The sequence below is a fragment of the Pongo pygmaeus genome, chromosome 17 (assembly GCF_028885625.2).
Source record: "Pongo pygmaeus isolate AG05252 chromosome 17, NHGRI_mPonPyg2-v2.0_pri, whole genome shotgun sequence".
Lineage (NCBI taxonomy): Eukaryota > Metazoa > Chordata > Mammalia > Primates > Hominidae > Pongo > Pongo pygmaeus.
This window is the reverse complement of record NC_072390.2, coordinates 25,637,764-25,656,297: the sequence shown is the minus strand read 5'-3', so window position 1 is coordinate 25,656,297 and position 18,534 is coordinate 25,637,764. Positions and strand designations below refer to the sequence as shown.

General features: G+C 46.0%; 1 protein-coding gene across 8 annotated transcripts in view; it reads left to right on the top strand.

Annotated features, from left to right (window-relative positions):
• RALBP1 (ralA binding protein 1) overlaps positions 1-10,576 on the top strand; it is a 64,142-nt gene extending 53,566 nt beyond the window's left edge. For all 8 annotated transcript variants that reach the window (XM_054460964.2, XM_063653899.1, XM_054460962.2 and 5 more), the window contains 4 exons: positions 3,806-3,913; positions 6,304-6,425; positions 6,670-6,793; positions 8,643-10,576. In XM_054460964.2, the coding sequence (XP_054316939.1) occupies positions 3,806-3,913; positions 6,304-6,425; positions 6,670-6,793; positions 8,643-8,909 (621 nt within the window). In that variant the 3' untranslated portion in view covers positions 8,910-10,576. The remainder of the gene's footprint in view (positions 1-3,805; positions 3,914-6,303; positions 6,426-6,669; positions 6,794-8,642) is intronic.
• Positions 10,577-18,534: the final 7,958 nt, after the last annotated feature.

Genomic DNA, 18,534 nt, shown 5'->3' with positions numbered 1-18,534 from the left:
AAGAGACAAAGGCAACCTGAATACTTCTGTTTCTTTGAGGTTAGAGATTTGTATTCATGTGGAGGATAGCTTTGTCAGACGGGGCGCATTCATGGGACTTTTACACGTGCACTCCAGGATACGTAATCTAGCAGAAGCCCTCTGCATATTTTTCTTCCTTCTTTTTCCTGGCTCACTAGGTTATCTATCTGTTGCTTCCTTTAGGTGTTTTTTTTGTTGGTGGTGTTGCTGTTAAAATTTTCCCTTCATGTCTCAGCCTAGAATCAGGTATTAGAGATGGACCACTCAGGCTTCAGGGGCAAATTGTAATTGTTAATCATATGGTATTGCCAGTCAGCCTTTAAATGAAGAGTCCCCTCACTGACCTAGGACAGGGCTGATGGAGGTTTGGTTTTTGTTTCTCTTGCTTCTACATCTTGCCTAAATAAAGGAATCATGGTATAGCAGCCAGAACCAATATAAGAAGGGATGGATTAACTTTGCTTTACTGATTTTCCCGATGCTATGTTTTCACGCCAGCTCATTAATTCACAAAACGCACAAAAGATTCTACAAAAGTCTAATGTATTTTTATGTATTAGCAATGCACAATTGGATATTGAACCTAAAAAAAAAAAGAGAGACCTAAGTAAATGGAGAGATAAATCATGCATGTGGGACAGAAGATTCAATATTGTTAAGATGTTAGATTTTCCCAAATTTCAACTTTGAGGAATAAATGACTTTTAAAGACAGAAGTAATGTAACTTATCATATTAACAGACTAAAAATAAGAAAAACCCATAACATCGTATCAGTAGATGCAGAAAAAGATTTAGTAGAATTCAATACTTATTCATGATAAAACTCCCAGCAGATAACTTTCTCAGCCTGATAAAGGACATCTACAAAGAATCTACAATTATCATACTTAATAGTGAAAGACTAAATGCTTACCCTAAGATTGGTGTACACTGCAGGGATTTCTGCTGTTACCACCTCTATTCAGCATTGTACTGGACGTTCTAGCCAGTGCAATAAAGCAAGAAAAAAGACATGCATATTGGAGAGAAATAAGTTTTTATTCTTGGATAACATGATTATCTGCTGAGACCAGCTTGGTCGGGGAGACCCTAACCCAGTGGCGCTAGAGGAATTAAAACACACACACACAGAAATATAGAGGTGTGGAGTCTCAGCCTTCAGAGCTGAGAGCCTCTTATTGATAGCAAGCCAGTGATAAGCATTGTTCCCATAGATTATAGATTAACTAAAAGTATTCCTTATGGGAAAAAAAGGGATGGGCCGAAGTAAAGGGATGTGTTCTGGCTAGTTATCTGCAGCAGGAGCATGTCCTTAAGTCACAGATCGCTCTTGCTGTTGTTTGTGGCTTAGGAACGCCTTTAAGCGGTTTTCCGCCCTGGGTGGGCCACATGTTCCTTGCTCTCATTCCGGTAAACCCACAACCTTCCAGCGTGGGCATCATGGCCATCACAAACATGTCACAGTGCTGCAGAGATTTTGTTTATGGCCAGTTTTGGGGCCAGTTTATGGCCAGATTCTGGGGGGCCTATTCCCAACAATTATCTACATATAAAATCCTAAGGAATCTACAAAAAGCTAATCAGTGAGTTTAGCAAGGTTGTAGGATACAAGACCAGATATACAAATGTCTAGTGTATTTCTATATATTAGCAATGCACAATTGGATATTGAACCTAAAACAAAAGATAAAAAGAGAGAGACCTAAATAAATGGAGAGAGAAATCATGCATGTGGAACAGAAGATACAATATTGTTAAGATGTTAGATTTTCCCAGATTGATCTGCGGGTCCAAACCCAATCAAAATCCAGACAGATGGTATTTGCGAAAATGAATAAGCTCTTCTAAAATTTATGTGGAAATACAAATGACCTAGAATAGGTAAACAGTTTTGAAAAAGAACATAGCCGGAAGATTGGAGGACTCATACTACCGGATTTCAAGACTTACTAGAAAGCTGCAGTTCATCAAGACAGTATGTATTGGATAGGGATAACATACAGGATAGAAAGTTCAGAAGTCGACCTACACATATATGGACAATTACTTTTTTTTTTGAGACAGAGTCTCGCCCTTTTGCCCAGGCTGGAGTGCAGTGGCACAATCTCAGATCACTGCAAGCCCTACCCGCTGAGTTCACACCATTCTCCTGCCTCAGCCTCCCGAGTAGCTGGGAATACAGGCGCCCGCCACTACGCCCAGCTAATTTTTTGTATATTTAGTAGAGACGGGGTTTCACCATGTTAGCCAGGATGGTCTCGATCTCCTGACCTCATGATCCACCCGCCTTGGCCTCCCAAAGTGCTGGGATTACAGGCGTGAGCCACTGCGCCCGGCGGGCAATTACTTTTTAATGAAGATACTAAAATAATTCAGTGGGGAAGGGATATTCTTTTCAACAAATAGCACTGGAACAGATGCAAAGAAAAAAAACTTGACTCTATCCATACAACATATGCAAAAAATAGCTTGAAATGAATCATAAACTAAGACTAAAAAAGCTTCCAGAAGAAAAAAAAACCAGGAAAATATCTTACTGACCTTGGCTTAGGCAGTAATTTCCTAAATAGGATACAAAACCTATTATAAACTATAAAAGAAAAATTTGATAAATTGAATTTCATCAAAAATTTAAAAATATGCTCTTCAACAGATATTAAGAAAATAAATATCCAAGCCAGAAGCTGCGACAAAATATTTGCAAAAGCTTGCATCTGATAAAGGACTTTATTTTTTTTTTAAAAAAAAGTTTACAGTTTAATAAGAAAACAACCAATTTTTAAAAGGCAAAAATTTGAACAAATACTTTACCAAAGATCATATATAGATGACAAATAAGCACATGCAAAGACTCTCACCATCATTAGTCATTAAGGAAATACAGATTAAAAGTACTCTGAGATAACAGTATACATCAACTAGAATAGGTTGCTCTTGGTAATGCAAAATGGTGTAGCCATTTTGAAAAACAGCTTGGCAGTTTCTTATAAAGCTAAACATGCAGTTACTTACCATAGCACCCAGCCTTCCCACTCCTAGGTATTTATCTAAGAGAAGAAAGCATTTGCCCTCACAAAGCATGTGCGAAATGTTCCTAACAGCTCTAGTTGTAATAGCTTACAACTAGAAGGAACCCTGATGTCCATCAGTTGGTGAATGGATAAACAAATTGGGTACATTTATTCCATGGCACATTGCTCAGCAACTACTGATACAGACAACCAAGTAGATGAATCTTAAAAGCATTGTGCTAAGTGGAAGAAGCCAGATAATCACAATACTTACTGATTGATTCAGTTATGAAACTCAAGGAAAGGAAAAACTGCAGCGATGGAGACCAGGACAGGGTTTGCTAGATGCCGGCAGATGGTGGAGGAGCCCAAGGGCACTTTGTGTGGCGATGGAAATGTTCTAGAGCATGACAGTGGTGCTGGTTACTTGACTTTATATTTGTGAACACTAAATTCTGTGCTCAAGATTTACACTCCTGACCACACCCTCCCTAAGTATTACAATAGGTAATTTCTGTGGAAGGGTACCAGAAATGGCAAGTAAATTCACCAGAATTGAGTATTTTTCACAGTGCAGGCACAGACTCAGATCTCCATGTTATATTCCAAGCCCAGTTACCAAATGCCCATCCAGCTAGATGGTTCATCTGACTGTTATTGTTTCAATTCTAGGAAATGAGAAGGAAACGTGTACATTGGTGGTGGTGTGATTTGTTGAATATGTGTTACATATAGGCTGACTAGTTCTTTTTTATTTGTCTTATTTGACAGGAGTGTGAAACCAAGATTGCACAAGAGATAGCCAGTCTTTCAAAAGAGGATGTTTCCAAAGAAGAGATGAATGAAAATGAAGAAGTTATAAATATTCTCCTTGCTCAGGTAACCTAAAATCTTCTTCTCTCTTTTGCAAGACTCTTTTTTGTTTTTGTTTTCGAGACAAAGTCTCGCTCTTGTCCCCCAGGCTGGAGTGCGTCGAAGCGATCTCGGCTCACTGCAACCTGCAACCTCCGCCTCCCAGGCTCAAGCGATTCTCCTGCCTCGGCCCCCCGAGTAGCTGGGATTACAGGCACCTGCCACCACGCCCAGCTAATTTTTGTGTTTTTAATAGAGACGGGGTTTCACCATGTTGGCCAGGCTGGTCTAGAACTCCTGACCTCAGGTGATCCACCTGCCTCAGCCTCCCAAAGTGCTGAGATCAACAGGCGTGAGCCACCGCACCCGGCCTGCGAGGCTCTTAATGGTCGTTTAAAAATAGTAACTTGAGAAGCTCTACTACAGATGTGAATTTTTTAACCAAAATTATAAAGTGATTTTGAGGGCCTGTGTCTGTTTTATTTGTCCCTTCCTTTATGTTGTGTTTGTTAAAATGTTCAGTTATGGTGAAAGAAACTACCTTGTATTCAGTAATGACTCTTTACTGAGCGTTGTTCTAGACGCTTAGTCTCATTTAGTCTGTACACAGGTCCGAATTATAGGTCTTTTCCCTAATTTACAGATTAGTCGTACTTGTTCCATATTAATGAGATCAGACTTTTAAAAATATTTAAAAAACCGTTGTACCTGACATTACAAAGTCTGGAATCCTTGAAATGTAAGATACAGATTTTATCTAATAGTTGTTGCTAATAACATCTTTTAGATATTTTGATTTTATTCTTTACAGGTGAAAGTCAATTGTTGGAGGCAAATTGCCTTATTAGTCCTTCATTGATTTAACAGATATCCCTTTCGTGCCTACTGTATTCCTGGCATAAAGCTGAAGATGAGCTCATTTCTTTCTGAATTTCTCAAGTCAGCCTCACTTTGTTCTGGAAATTGCCAGAGTTTAACCAGAAAGGAATGAAGTTCTAGGCTCTGACCACAGTGTGTCTAGGGTTCCAGAAACTCGTGTGGTTTCCTTAAAGCCCAATAGGTTTCAGTCCTTCTCTGTCACCTCTGAAACATGCGTTGTTTTGCCTCTCAGGAGCACATAGTTTTCCCTGAGGAGAGGATGAGTCCCAGATTATGTCTTTGTTTCAGGTTTTTCAGTCTGGTGTTTGTTGGAATGTCAGCTTTAGTAGGTATGCAGAGGTACAGGAGAGACATCTGTGTTCAAAAACATTTGGGCAGTACTGTGTCCTTCATCTCCTGGAGAGGTGTTCTCAGCACTGTTGGTGTTTGTGGGTAGTTCATTTTGGCACGTGAGCATGGTAAATAATTACCTTCTCAGCACCTGCTCATTTGGAAAGAACGTCTGCACCCAGCTCCTCATCCCCATAGCTACCTTCTGTTACTCTCTTAAGCTTTGTCTGCCTTGCTTCTTTTCTCCAGGTCAGAGGGGCTCTCTAGATCTTGGGAAGACAGGGATTTTTTCCCCATTCTTTTAATAAGACTGATGATCTTATCAATCTTAGAAATGGATATTGTGGTAAAGCAGAATATTGACTATTTAAATACCTTTGGGCCAGGCATGGTGGCTCACGTTTGTAATCCCAGCACTTTGGGAGGCTGAGGCGGGCGGATCACCTGAGGTCAGGAGTTTGAGACCAGCCTGGCCAACATAGTGAAACCCTGTCTCTACTAAAAATACAAAAATTAGCCAGGCGTGATGGCAGGCGCCTGTAATCCCAGCTACTCAGCGGCTGAGGCAGGAGAATCACTTGCACCCGGGAGGCGGAAGTTGGAGTGAGCGAGATTGTGCCACTGCACTCCAGCCTGGGTGACAGAGTGAGACTCTGTCTCAAAAAAAAAAAAAAACCCTGAGGACTTTAAAGAGGATGGTGGCTTATGGAAAGGTGAAAAAATTTCTGTAATAATCTTTCCTTCACACTGATCTGCCTTAAATGTGACGCTGACACCAGCCAGGCATCTCTTGGATCCTTCTTTTCCTAGTGACCCCATCAAAGGTCACCATGGCCCTATATATGCCTACTTTCCTGAGAGATGGGGAGGCATTAAGAGTGGGAAGCTGAAGCCAGTTTCATCCCTCAAGTCCTGGCTTTTCCCTGTGGGGGCCTCACAGGGGCCTTTGCAGTAGGAGGATATGGGGTTCCTGTGTGGCATTTTGTTATTGAGAAAAATCTAGTCATTCCCCCAAAATAACTTTACCTTTTTTCAAAGAAGCCTTTTCTTGACCCTAATGAAATAGGATGTTTTTGGTTGTGCAGTACTTAACTCGTGTTCAGCACTCAATGGGGCTCAAGAATTCAGGGCAACATGGGAGACCCCAAACAAGTGACATTTCCTGGACTAAAACTCTCAGAGGTGTTCACCAGTGATCATTATTTCAGGAGAATGAGATCCTGACTGAACAGGAGGAGCTCCTGGCCATGGAGCAGTTTCTGCGCCGGCAGATTGCCTCAGAAAAAGAAGAGATTGAACGCCTCAGAGCTGAGATTGCTGAAATTCAGAGGTAAAGGAAAGCTGAGGGTTTTGAAGCTTCTGAGAATGTTTCTTTAAATATAACCATAATTGTTTTAGTTCTCAGACTTTCCTACAAAAGAATTAGGCATGTGAAATTCATCATCTTTAAGTTTCTTATTTATCAGGTCCTAAGAATGGTGTCATATTGAGTAGAGTCATGAAAACGTAAATATAAAAGGAGGTCACAGACAAGCACATCCAGTAGCGTCTTCCTTTGTCTCTCATCTTTGCAGTCGCCAGCAGCACGGCCGAAGTGAGACTGAGGAGTACTCCTCCGAGAGCGAGAGCGAGAGTGAGGATGAGGAGGAGCTGCAGATCATTCTGGAAGACTTACAGAGACAGAATGAAGAGCTGGAAGTGAGTTTTGGGGGGAAGTAGCCAAAACGCATACTAACTTTTAGAAAGTTGTAGAGACCACATATTTCCCCCTCAGAATTGTCCTTCTTTTTCTTGGTCACCAGCTGGGAGGCTGAGTAGAGAGGAATTTAGGGGGACATCTCACCGAGAGTCTGTGGGACTTGAGCTAAGTGCTGGCCAAGCAGATGGCACCTGTGTGTCTTCCTCAGGCTGTGAACTGGCGTGCTGTGACTTTAGTATGACACGTAGACCTTTCTCCACCCGATGTAAAGGCAAGCCTCACCTGACTGTGCCAGCTTGAGCAGCTTTGAATGACCTAGTCTCTGTTCCCAGAGAAGGTGAACAGAAAAATCAGCACTAGTGATGGAAGAACAGTCTCCCGAGTCTCTCTGTGGGTGAAGCAAGAGACAGAGTTTCTCTTGGCCTCAGCCCGAGAAGCAGCAGATGAGAGGGAATCGGCGCTAAGAAACTAGGAGAGGCTGCACAGTGAAGAGAAGGCGGCAGAGATAAAGGTCTAGATCACAGTTTCCCTTCTTACCCCAAATAAAATATTGTGTCCAGATATTTTGCCTAAGGATTGAGTGAGAGAAGATATCCTCTTCACAGAAAGGAATCTAAGGATAGAGGGACAGCTCTGCATCCCTCATTTGGGTTCCCTTAGTGGCTGGTGCGAACCAGAACTACACCCTGCATAGAAAAGCAGAATTCCACACACAGCCACCCTGCACAGGAGTCCTCTCTGCCGAGCCTGCAGGCAGAGCTCAGAGGCAACCATGAAGGTTCAAGGCAGAGACCCTTGCTGCAGCAGGAATGTGTTGTGGGAGGAAGCCCTGCAGGTGCTGAGACCAGGGTAGCTGGAGCTCCTGTTCAGAAAGGCCTCACATTGGCACCTGATGTTCTTTTCTTAACATTTTAAGATCGTATTAAAACTCTTGAGTAGGAAAACAGAATCCAGAAGTATTGTACTTGGGGTGTAGGCTGAATTGCTGTAATAAAGAGAATAACATAGTGGTTTAAACAAGATGGTGTCTCTTGTGTGGCAGGCGGTCCAGCCCATCATCCTCCACACCACTTTTTTCCATGTGGGGTCCAACGTGGCTGCTCTGTCTTGCCACTCTTAGCAGGACTAAGTTAGCAGGGAAGGGATCAAGGCATGTCCAGTCACCAAGGGCAGGGTGCACGCGTGGCACTCGGCTCTTGTGCTTACACCTATGCCCCCTTCGCAGAGCCTAGTCCATGCCACACCCACGCAAGGGAGGCTGGCACCTGCCACAGAGTGGAGGCCACGGCGGGCAGGGCTGCTGCTATTCCTCAGTACCTAAACTTTGCCGAGTATGTCCAGATGATTTAGAATTGATAGTAATTTTCCGTAGTTTGATTGAGTAGGACATTTCAGAATTACCGTAATGCCATTCACAGAAGACAAAGGATATTCACCTTTGAAACAAATCTAGTTTTTTATCTGATCTCTAACTCCCCTTTCTAATTGCTGTTAAAATTACTTTTATTTTCTCCTTGTTTAAGGGCTGTTGAGAAGCCAGTTCAAAGTTATAAGTTGTCTATTTTAAACCCTAGGATACTTAATTATTAAAATAACAGTTTTCTGTTGGCACATGGATGTGTTTCTCTCTAGTAACCAGGAGCAGGGTTTCCAGCCTCACATTCTCAGGAGTCACGTGGCTCACTGTGCACTGTGCATTCCCACTGTGTTTGTCTTCTGTTTCACAACCCATTGACTTAAACAAAACCAGATTCCTCTGTAGGATGCCCTTGCTAACCGCGCTCTGCTCCTGAGAAATCGTCCTCTGACTTCCTTAAGTGATAACTGCCCTTTCTGTCATTCCCCAAGATAAAGAACAATCATTTGAATCAAGCAATTCATGAGGAGCGCGAGGCCATCATCGAGCTGCGCGTGCAGCTGCGGCTGCTCCAGATGCAGCGAGCCAAGGCCGAGCAGCAGGCGCAGGAGGATGAGGAGCCTGAGTGGCGCGGGGGTGCCGTCCAGCCGCCCAGAGACGGCGTCCTCGAGCCAAAAGCAGCTAAAGAGCAGCCAAAGGCAGGCAAGGAGCCGGCAAAGCCATCGCCCAGCAGGGATAGGAAGGAGACGTCCATCTGAGCAGCCTGCGCGGCCGTCTGGAGTCCGCGAGACTGAAAGGACCCGTGCATCTTACTGTAACCCGGGGGCCAGGCCGGCTCTCTCCCTGTACATTCTGTAAAGGTGTCTTCTCTTCTCAGACTCTTCCTCTGTCACACGTCTGACTCCTTCGTGTCAGGCTCAGGTTCCATGGGAGGATGAAGCAGTGGACACATTGTGGGCTTTAGGGACAGATGAGTTTTCCAGATAGCGTCAGCTTATTTGAAGATTAATTTTCTTTGTTAACTTAAAATAACTATTTTAACCCTTGAGTGGCTTCTTTTTAAACCAAAAATCGTCTTTCTTTGCTTTTTTATCACAGCAGAATCAGGATGTCTTTCTCATTCAAGGGGGGAACCACACCAGGTCAGCGCTGCGCCTGCTGTGGCCGCCGCAAGCCACGCCCTCCGGGATCTCTGGTACCGTCACTCTTGCTTGTGCCTTCCACACCTTCTCGGTGCAGATCCCTATGGGGGAGCTGCCTCACGTTCTCTGACTGGTCAGAGCAGCGCCTGGTGGGTGTTCCCTGGCCCACTCTCCTCTCTCCTTCTGCAGTTCTAAACCACAGTCCATAAGCCTGAGTCACCAGGACGGCCTATCTGGCCACAGACAGGGGCTGCCTGTGGAGCCTGCCCAACCACCCCAGGCAGCGCAGGCCAGCGGGGAGGAGGCCGCCCGTTCCTGCCAGTCCTCACTGCGGGGACCAGCAAAGGCCTTCTCACTGGGTTGGTCAAAGGTAGTCACCTTGGCCTGGTGCATCCACAGAGGATGTTGTTCAAACCAGAAATCTTTTAAACGACTGACCTTCCTTAAAAACAGAATGACTCCGATTGCTTGCTTGGGCTAGAATGTACATGTCTCCTTGCCTGAATAAGCCATATATATGCTCTTAAACAAAAGTTTGAAATTATCCATATCATCTCAGTGAACCTACTGGTGGACTCCCAATTGACAAGATTGAGCAATAGAAAAAAATTCCTTTCCTTTGAATGATAGCTGTGATTCATTCACCCCACCCCATTTTCTTGTTTCTGGTCCATCCGATGCTCTGATGCTCTGAGGCTTCTGGGAGGCTGGGCCCTGGAGGCAGCGTGCTGCAGGCGCACTCTGTCAGAGTGAACAGCACCGTGAGACAGGCCAGGCCTGTGGCTCGGAAGACAAACCCCACACACACTCAAGGGGTCGAAAACAAACCCCACACGAGGGCTCTCTCCTCCTCCTCCTAGGTAGTATTTATTTTCAGCACCTGTTTGATGCAGTTTTTAATCCTCTCTACCTATTGCACTGTTGTGACTCGTTGGCCATTATTTGATTTTTGTACGAAAAAAAGCTTTGTTATAGAAATCAGCATACTATTTTTTTAAATCTGGAGAGAAGATATTCTGGTGACTGAAAGTATGGTCGGGTGTCAGATATAAATGTGCAAATGCCTTCTTGCTGTCCTGTCGGTCTCAGTACATTCACTTTATAGCTGCTGGCAATATCGAAGGTTCCTTTTTTGTTTGTGTAAACTCTAATTTCTATCAAGGTGTCATGGATTTTTAAAATTAGTATTTCATTACAAATGTCTCAGCATTGGTTAACTAATTTTTGCCAGGACCATTATTGATCAAGCAAATAAATTCAACAGCCATTTGGGAAAAAGAAAAGCTTCTAGTTTTTTTGTACACATTCTTTCTGTGAGGAGATTGAGTACTCTGCAGCTGGCGAGGAGTTTGTTGAGGTACTTCTTCAAGGCCAAGGGGGGAACACAGTGTTTTGTTTTCAGCTCACTTTGTACCCCTCACCTCTGCAGACATGGGGAGAACCCTGGACCCCTGGCATGCATGCTGGCAGCGGCATGCCTCCCTTCCACAAGCCCACGCTGCTGCAGAGGGAGCCTGTGTTTGCAAAACCCAGTGGACTGGATTCGGTCTGCGGTCTGAGCAGCTCCTGGCTCCGGTGGGAACTGCACACAAGTCCACTGGCCTGGCTTATCCCCAGGCATTGCAATTTACAGACATTTGCATTTCATACGGTAAATGAGGACTCAGCACAGCCAACCATAATTAGCATGTCTGGGATAGACTGGTCTAGAATAAAAATGAAGTTTCCATTGCTTTTTTTGCTTTAAAAATTCCACAATTAAAATATCTGTCATTGAAAGCTTAGACAAACAGCTGACTTCTCTGTTTTGTGTAGTTTAATCTATAATGTTAAATTTATATAGCTAAATTCTTCTTGATGGAAAGTCTCAAACGCCCTGATGGGGTACATTTAGCATTGGGGATCTGGAGATACTGAGGTGTGAAACCTGAAGTCACCTCCCGAGATGGGCTCTAGTGCTGCCTGATCTTTTTTTTTTCACTGCAGCTGTTTCTGTAAAGAGCACATTGCTTGTTATGTATTAGAGTATCTTAAGAACAAACACATCTTCTGTGTCCAGCCAGGCTGAGCAAGATGCAGCCTGGGCTTTCTGGAGCTCTCCACGGGGACGCGTGCCCAATTCCATGTTTTCAGCCTCAGCCCTGGCCCATGGTTCTCACGAGGGATAGAAGGAAAAGCCTGAGTCAATTAGCAGGCAGAGGCTTCAGCGTAAGATCCTATAGCTTTTAGGGAAGGTGGGCAGTGCCCCTGTAATGTTCTAGACTAGAGCCCAGGAGACCCAGGAGACGTGATAGCAAGCCTGGGCAGAGGAGGGGGGCAGAAAGCCCTTAAATGCCACATGTACGGGCTCTTTTGCGGAGCAGGGAGAGTGCTGCTGCCCGTCACATGCCTGGTCCTCCGAACCTGCAAAGTGATGGATGGTCATTCTCTGCATTCTGGTGACTTTGCTGTTACTAGACAAGCATGATTCAACAGGTGTTCAGTTCAGCCCCAGCAGATCTTGGGCATCCGACCTCTGCTTCCACCGCCTAGCTCAAGTGTCTGGAGTGCTGTGACCGGACATCGTGCTGAGCTGTTCCCGGGTGTCGTGCTAGAAACTGGCTTCTAGACAAACAGTGCAGGTACTGGAAGGAACGTGGACTTTAGGCAGGAAAGGCTTTTTTTATTTGTTTGTTTTTGGAGATAGAGTTTCACTCTGTTGCCCAGGCTGGAGTGCAGTGGTGTGATCTCGGTCCACTGCAACCTCTGCCTCCCAGTTCAAGCAATTCTGCCTCAGCCTCCCAAGTAGCTGGGACTACAGGTGCACACTGCTACTATGCCTGGCTAATTTTTTGTGTTTTAGTAGAGACGGGGTTTTACCGTATTGCTCAGGCTGGTCTTGAACTCCTGAGCTCAGGCAATCCACCCACCTCGGCCTCCCAAAGTCCTGGGATTATAGGCGTGGGCCATCGCGCCCAGTGTAGGCAGGAAAGTCTTAAGTCTGGGTTTTCTTCATAACCTTCAAAAGCAGTCTTGTCGAACTTCAGTTTTTTCATTGGCAAAATGGTGGAGATAATCTTGATTTCCAAAGGCTGCTTAGATAAATAATGGCTAGTAAGTACCTGGCATAGGGCTTTTGGCGTCATGCTCCAATTCATTTTCCCTACAGGACATGATCTGTGACTTAGTCATTCATGTTATTAACATTAAACTTTATAGTGCAGAGATAAGTCGGGGAAGAAAGAACATAGCATTCTTTAAGATGCAGGTTTCATTTCTCAGCCTCAAGGCTCAGCTACAGAATAAGCTGTGGCCCGACTGCCTGCCTACTGTTTTACAGACGGGAGACTGAGGCTCAGAGCAGTGACATGGCCTGCATGGGTCACTATTGCCCCCACTGTCACGCACATCCCTGAGACTGAGGCAATGAAGCGTTTGTGGGGGTACCCTGGGCTCAGAGGTTCCTGCGGGATCAAAATTGCTGCATCTGGGAGGGAAAGCAGGCGTGGTCTGTGTCTGATATGGAGGTACCAGCGGGGCCTCTGCCTGTGGGGCCAGAGCCTGGGTACCAAAAGGCGACTGCTGAACACTGCAGCTACAGTAAGAGCAAGAAGCTCCCCTTCGGAAGGGCAGCTCTAGCCTTCTGAAAAGGGTCACACCAACAGTTCTTGAGTTTCTCATGTGGGGATAAAAACCCTCATATCTCATTACTACTGTTAAGACTGTTCCAATGACAGCAGTCGGAGAGAAGGAATAGGAAGTTCTCTCGAATGAGGAGGGATGAGTTCTGCCTCACGCACACTGCACCACAGGCTGGCGAGGCCAGGAAGGAACTCCCTGAAGAGGGAGCCACGGTGGAGAGCTCGGCAGGCTCACACCTGCCCACTTAGGCTGACCTTGCTGTAGGGAGGCTATGGAAGGTACAGGACTCTCCCTAACGTCAGAATTTCAGACCAACGATGGATGTTTTCTTAGTGTAACTGTAAGTATGTCCCACACAACTGCAGTTGAATTGAGCGTCCTGTATTTTGACTCACGAACTCTGTCCACGCTGTGAAAGGTGACTGTGATCTTGAGTGCTGCACAGATAAGGAGTCGTTGTTATTTGAAGGAAACAACACCCAAAGCAGGTGAATGTAGGGCAGAATCCAAGATACTGAAGGGATCGAGTAGGTCCAGCTGGGGAGGGGAAGGAAGGACTCAGCATTGACAAGGTTTGGCTCTTTGCCTCAAATTAAAATTGTGGGGAGATTGACCAAGCAAGTGTACAGCCTGATACTGATCCCTGCAGGCCGCCTACTACTCGCAAAGGGACACAGCTTGCTAGTAAAAGACTGAGCCAAGCGGGTGGGTCTGGGGCAGCTGTGCCCTGTCCATGACTGACCCTGGCTGCTCCTAGGGTGGCGGTGATGCCGCAGCAGCCACTACAGCCACAAGCCGTGACCACCACAAGCTGTGACAACCACTAGCTTTGACATGTAGAGTTTGAAAGTGCTGATTTGCAGCCAAGGAAGTAAAATATAAATATTAAATGTTTAAAATATCTGATCACTGTGGGTTAAGATATCAAAATTATGCAGAGTTTAATGTGGCAAAAATAAAGTCCTACACCAACAGATTGCATTATGGCTTCAGAGTCTCAGGAAGGCCAGGTCTCTTGGCCCCACCCCAGACCTATGGAATCTGAATCTGCATTTGAACAAAGTCCCCAGGTGACTTAGCCACATGTTAACTTTTGGAAAAGAGGCACCAGGCCGGGCGCGGTGGCTCATGCCTGTAATCCCAGCACTTTGGGAGGCTGAGGCGGGTGGATCACGAGGTCCAGAGACCGAGACCAACCTGGCCAACATGGTGAAACCCCGTCTCTACTGAAAATACAAAAAATAGCCAGGCGTGGCACCGTGCGCCTCTAATCCTAGCTACTCAGGAGGCTGAGGCAGGAGAATTGCTTGAACCCGGGAGGCAGAGGTTGCAGTGAGCCGAGATTGTGCCTCTGCACTCCCACCTGGGCAACAGAGTGAGACTCCATCTCGAAAAAAAAAAAAAAAAAAGGAAACTATCTAAATGTCCAACGTTTCACTAGATACTTAAACGCCACAACAGAAAAACCAGGAAAATCTCAGTTAATGACCATCCAGGAAAGTCGGCCAGCAGTCTTACAGTGTCCAACCCCTGTTGTCCCTTGGCCTTTTGCCCAGCCAGTGGGACAAGCCCCTATTCTAGCGTGAGCTTGCTAGGGCTCCCCTTTCCTCGGGGATGCCCTCCTGCTCCCCCTTCCTCCCCTCAGCATCTGCTTATGGGATGTTCCCAGCGGAACTTCCTCTTGTCCACGCTGAATTCCTCAGGGTGCTGGAGGACCAGCTTGCGCTCTGCTGTCCACGGCCGGGCATCTCCTGGGGATCAGGAACAGCAGGACAATGTGGGCCCGCACCCGAACGCAGCTCAGGAGCCTCTGGCGAGGTGGTGGCTCTTCCCATGGAACTACTGAAAATACTACTCAGTAGCTGTCTTGTATCCAACTAGCAATAATTATTGGTAATATTAACACTAAAAAGCAGATGGGGTGAAATAATCCTGGTAAAATTACTAAAAACTGCAAGTAATCTTGTCAACTCTAAATCAGCAAAATTTGCCCTAAAAGAAAGACATGGTAGAAATTAAACTCCTAGCCATGCTGCAAAACATCACATGGACTGAAAGTGGATTATTGATCATTTGTCAAGTTTTCTAGGAAAAGAATTCTTTTTTTTTTTTGAGACGGAGTCTCGCTCTGTCCCCCAGGCTGGAGTGCAGTGGCGCGATCTCGGCTCACTGCAAGCTCTGCCTCCCGGGTTCACGCCATTCTCCTGCTGCAGCCTCCCGAGTAGCTGGGACTACAGGCACCCACCACCACACCCGGCTAATTGTTTTTGTGTTTTTTAATAGAGACGGGGTTTCACCGTGTTAGCCAGGATGGTCTCAATCTCCTGACCTCATGATCCACCCGCCTCGGCCTCCCAAAGTGCTGGGATTACAGGCATGAGCCACCGTGCCCGGCCAGGAAAATAATTCTCTACGAAAATAATTTCTACAAGATAAAACTAAAACTGTTGGCCGGCTGTGGTGTCTCACGCCTGTAATCCCAGCACTTTGGGACACCAAGGCAGGCGGATCACCTAAGGTCAGAAACCCTGTCTCTACTAAAAAAAAAAAATATATCTATATATATCTATATATATACACACACATATATATACACACATATATATACACACACATACATATATACACATATATATACATATATACATATATACACATATATACATATATACATATATACACATATATACATATATACACATATATACATATATACACATATATACATATATATACACATATATACACATATATATATACACATATATATATATAAATTAGCCAGGCATGGTGGCGGGCACCTGTAATCCCAGCTACTCGGGAGGCTGAGGCAGGTAGTCACATGAACCCAGGCGGCAGAGGTCGCAGTGAGCCGAGATTGCACTACTGCACTCCAGCCTGGGCAACAGAGTGAGACTGTATGTCTCAAAACACACACACACACACACACACAGAGTTATTAAATGCCTATAGAAAATGGATAAAGGAATTAAACTGGCTTAGTAGAGCTCACTGCACAAAATACCTTTCATAAAAATTTATGGTTGGAATTTTTGTTTAGTCAAAATATTCTCAAGGTCAAAACTGCCATATTCAGTTCACAAAATTACCTCCATTTTGGAATTTCTGGTAGAGGAAAGTGACAGTTGGGCTTCCCTCCCACCCTCACCTACACCAGGATCTGGTTTTCTAGTGAGAAAAAGACACATTCACTCCCTAGGCCCTAAGCCCTCCAGGTCACTTAAAAACCACCCCCCCACACACCACACACATTCCACACAGGCACTCCACACATAACACACCACCCCCCCACACACTGCATACTCCACACTGCACACACATGCACTCCACACCACGCCCCCCACCACACATGAACACGTGTGCACACTACACACATGCACCCCACATGCACACACGTGCAGGAAAGGCCTGCACCCTCCCTGGACCCTGCCATCCTCCTCTGGGGCCCTGTTTTTGCAGATCCACATCCAGCTTAGAAAGGCTCGAGGCAGGAATCAGAAAACACAGCAACATACACCACATTGTGCTTTTACACATTTATTTCCAGACTCAGTTTCTTCTCTCGTTTGAGTCAGAGGATTAAAGACGCCATTTGCGGCCGGGCGCGGTGGCTCACGCCTGTAATCCCAGCACTTTGGGAGGCTAAGGCGGGCGGATCACAAAGTCAGGAGATCGAGACCATCCTGGCTAACACGGTGAATCCCCGTCTCTACTAAAAAAATATACAGAAAATGAGCCGGGCGTGTTGGCGGGCGCCTGTAGTCCCAGCTACTCGGGAGGCTGAGGCAGGAGAATGGCGTGAACCTGGGAGGCGGAGTTTGCAGTGAGCTGAGATCGCGCCACTGCACTCCAGCCTGGGCGACAGAGCAAGACTCTCAAAAAAAAAAAAAAAAAAAAGAGGCCATTTGCTTGGCTTTTGAATTGCTGGGACTTTCCCTCTTGCTGGCTCATTACTTTTCATCTCCTTCTGGAACCCTCCACAGAAACATGACCACATGTCCCAGTTCCTGAAGGCAGTTTACAGCCTTGCTGCCCTCCCCGAAGCCCCTGCCTGCCCTGTGCTGCCCACCAAGCACCTGCCTGGCCCTTCCTCCCCATACTAAGCACAGCTGGTGTTTTGGCACCAGCTCCCCCAGAAATGTCACCCCTATATAACATGGGACCTGAACAAACCAGGTATGACGGCAAAGGAGTTCAGGAAATGCCACCTCAATCTATGCCGCACTGAACTTAACTGAGGGGAGTTGTGAAACGGCAAATGCTGGGAGGGGCTTTCTCTGTACATCTTCATCTGCCCAAAGACAGATCCTCCAGGACCTCAACTGCCATGAACCCCTTCCCGGGGAACCTCATTCACCACGGAACCGAAGGCTCACACGTCACGCCTGGATACTCTGTTGCAGTGTCACCTGTTCTTCCGAGGGCTAAGTTCATGTACCCTCCCCTAAGTTGCCCCCATCCCCTTTCCTGTCCCCCGTGAGGGAGTACAGAAGCTTCTCCATCTCACTGGGTTTGGAGGTATCGGCTCTTCAGTGTGATGCTCCCATGCACGTGAAAAATTCATCTAAGCTCTTCTGTTAACCTGCCTACTGTCAGTTTATTTCAGACTCAATTACTGAGCCCCAGGGGGTGGAGAGAACATCTTCCTTCCTCTCTGAGAAGAACCAATGCCACGCCCGCCCCGAGGCTGAAGAATCACCCAGGCAGCTGTATCACAAGAAGGTCTTAGGACGCTGGCATGGCGCTTTCTCAGTGACTCAACACTTGCCAACCTGGAGTTAAGAGGTTCTAGAAAGCATCACAGAACTATCTCCAAGACCAAAAATGTAGCTACTCCTCGAGCCAGCCCTCCAACAGCCCAGCAGCAAGTCTGTTCCCTGGAGGTGGGGAGAAATCAGGGAGGGATGGAGGAACTCACTACTGAGCTTCCATCTGTCACAAGCTTGCAAAGCACACTTCTCCCAAGAGGGGAGGGACAGCAGAGCTCATGAGTGCTATGACCCCGGATCCAGCCAGGCCGGGCAGAAAGTGGGGTCCCATGTCAACTACACCCCCACGCGGAAGGGCCTGCTGGGGAGATTTGGGGCGAGCAGAGAATGAACTTCAGGCAGTGACTAAGAAGCTATTCTAGAAAGTAAGGCTTTCCTCTTCATCCTTTGTCACTCAGAAGTCCTATGACATCAAGGAGTATCTTCTAAGATTAGCCACCCAATATTAAATAGCCCTCAAAGACAGCTTACCGTCTTACTCATTTTTATATTACGAAAGGAAAAGTGAATACTAGTTGGTTTGCTGTTTCCACTTTCATCTCGTGGGGGACTGTCCGCATGTGTTTGGCTTTATACTGCCTTTGGAACCCCAGCTTCCTCCCTTATGAGATCCTGTGTAAGTGGAGGCCACACGTGAGACACGACCCAGGACACCTGTCGCACACAGGTTGACTCCTGCTGCCAAGAACATGCCCACCTCACCTTGCCTTCTTCAGAGCAGCTACAGAAGGCATCATGGCAACTACTAAGAGTTGAAATGAAACGGGCAACACTCCAATCTTATTTTGAATTCCATTAGAAAGTCTTCACACTGGGAGTGCCTTGATGGT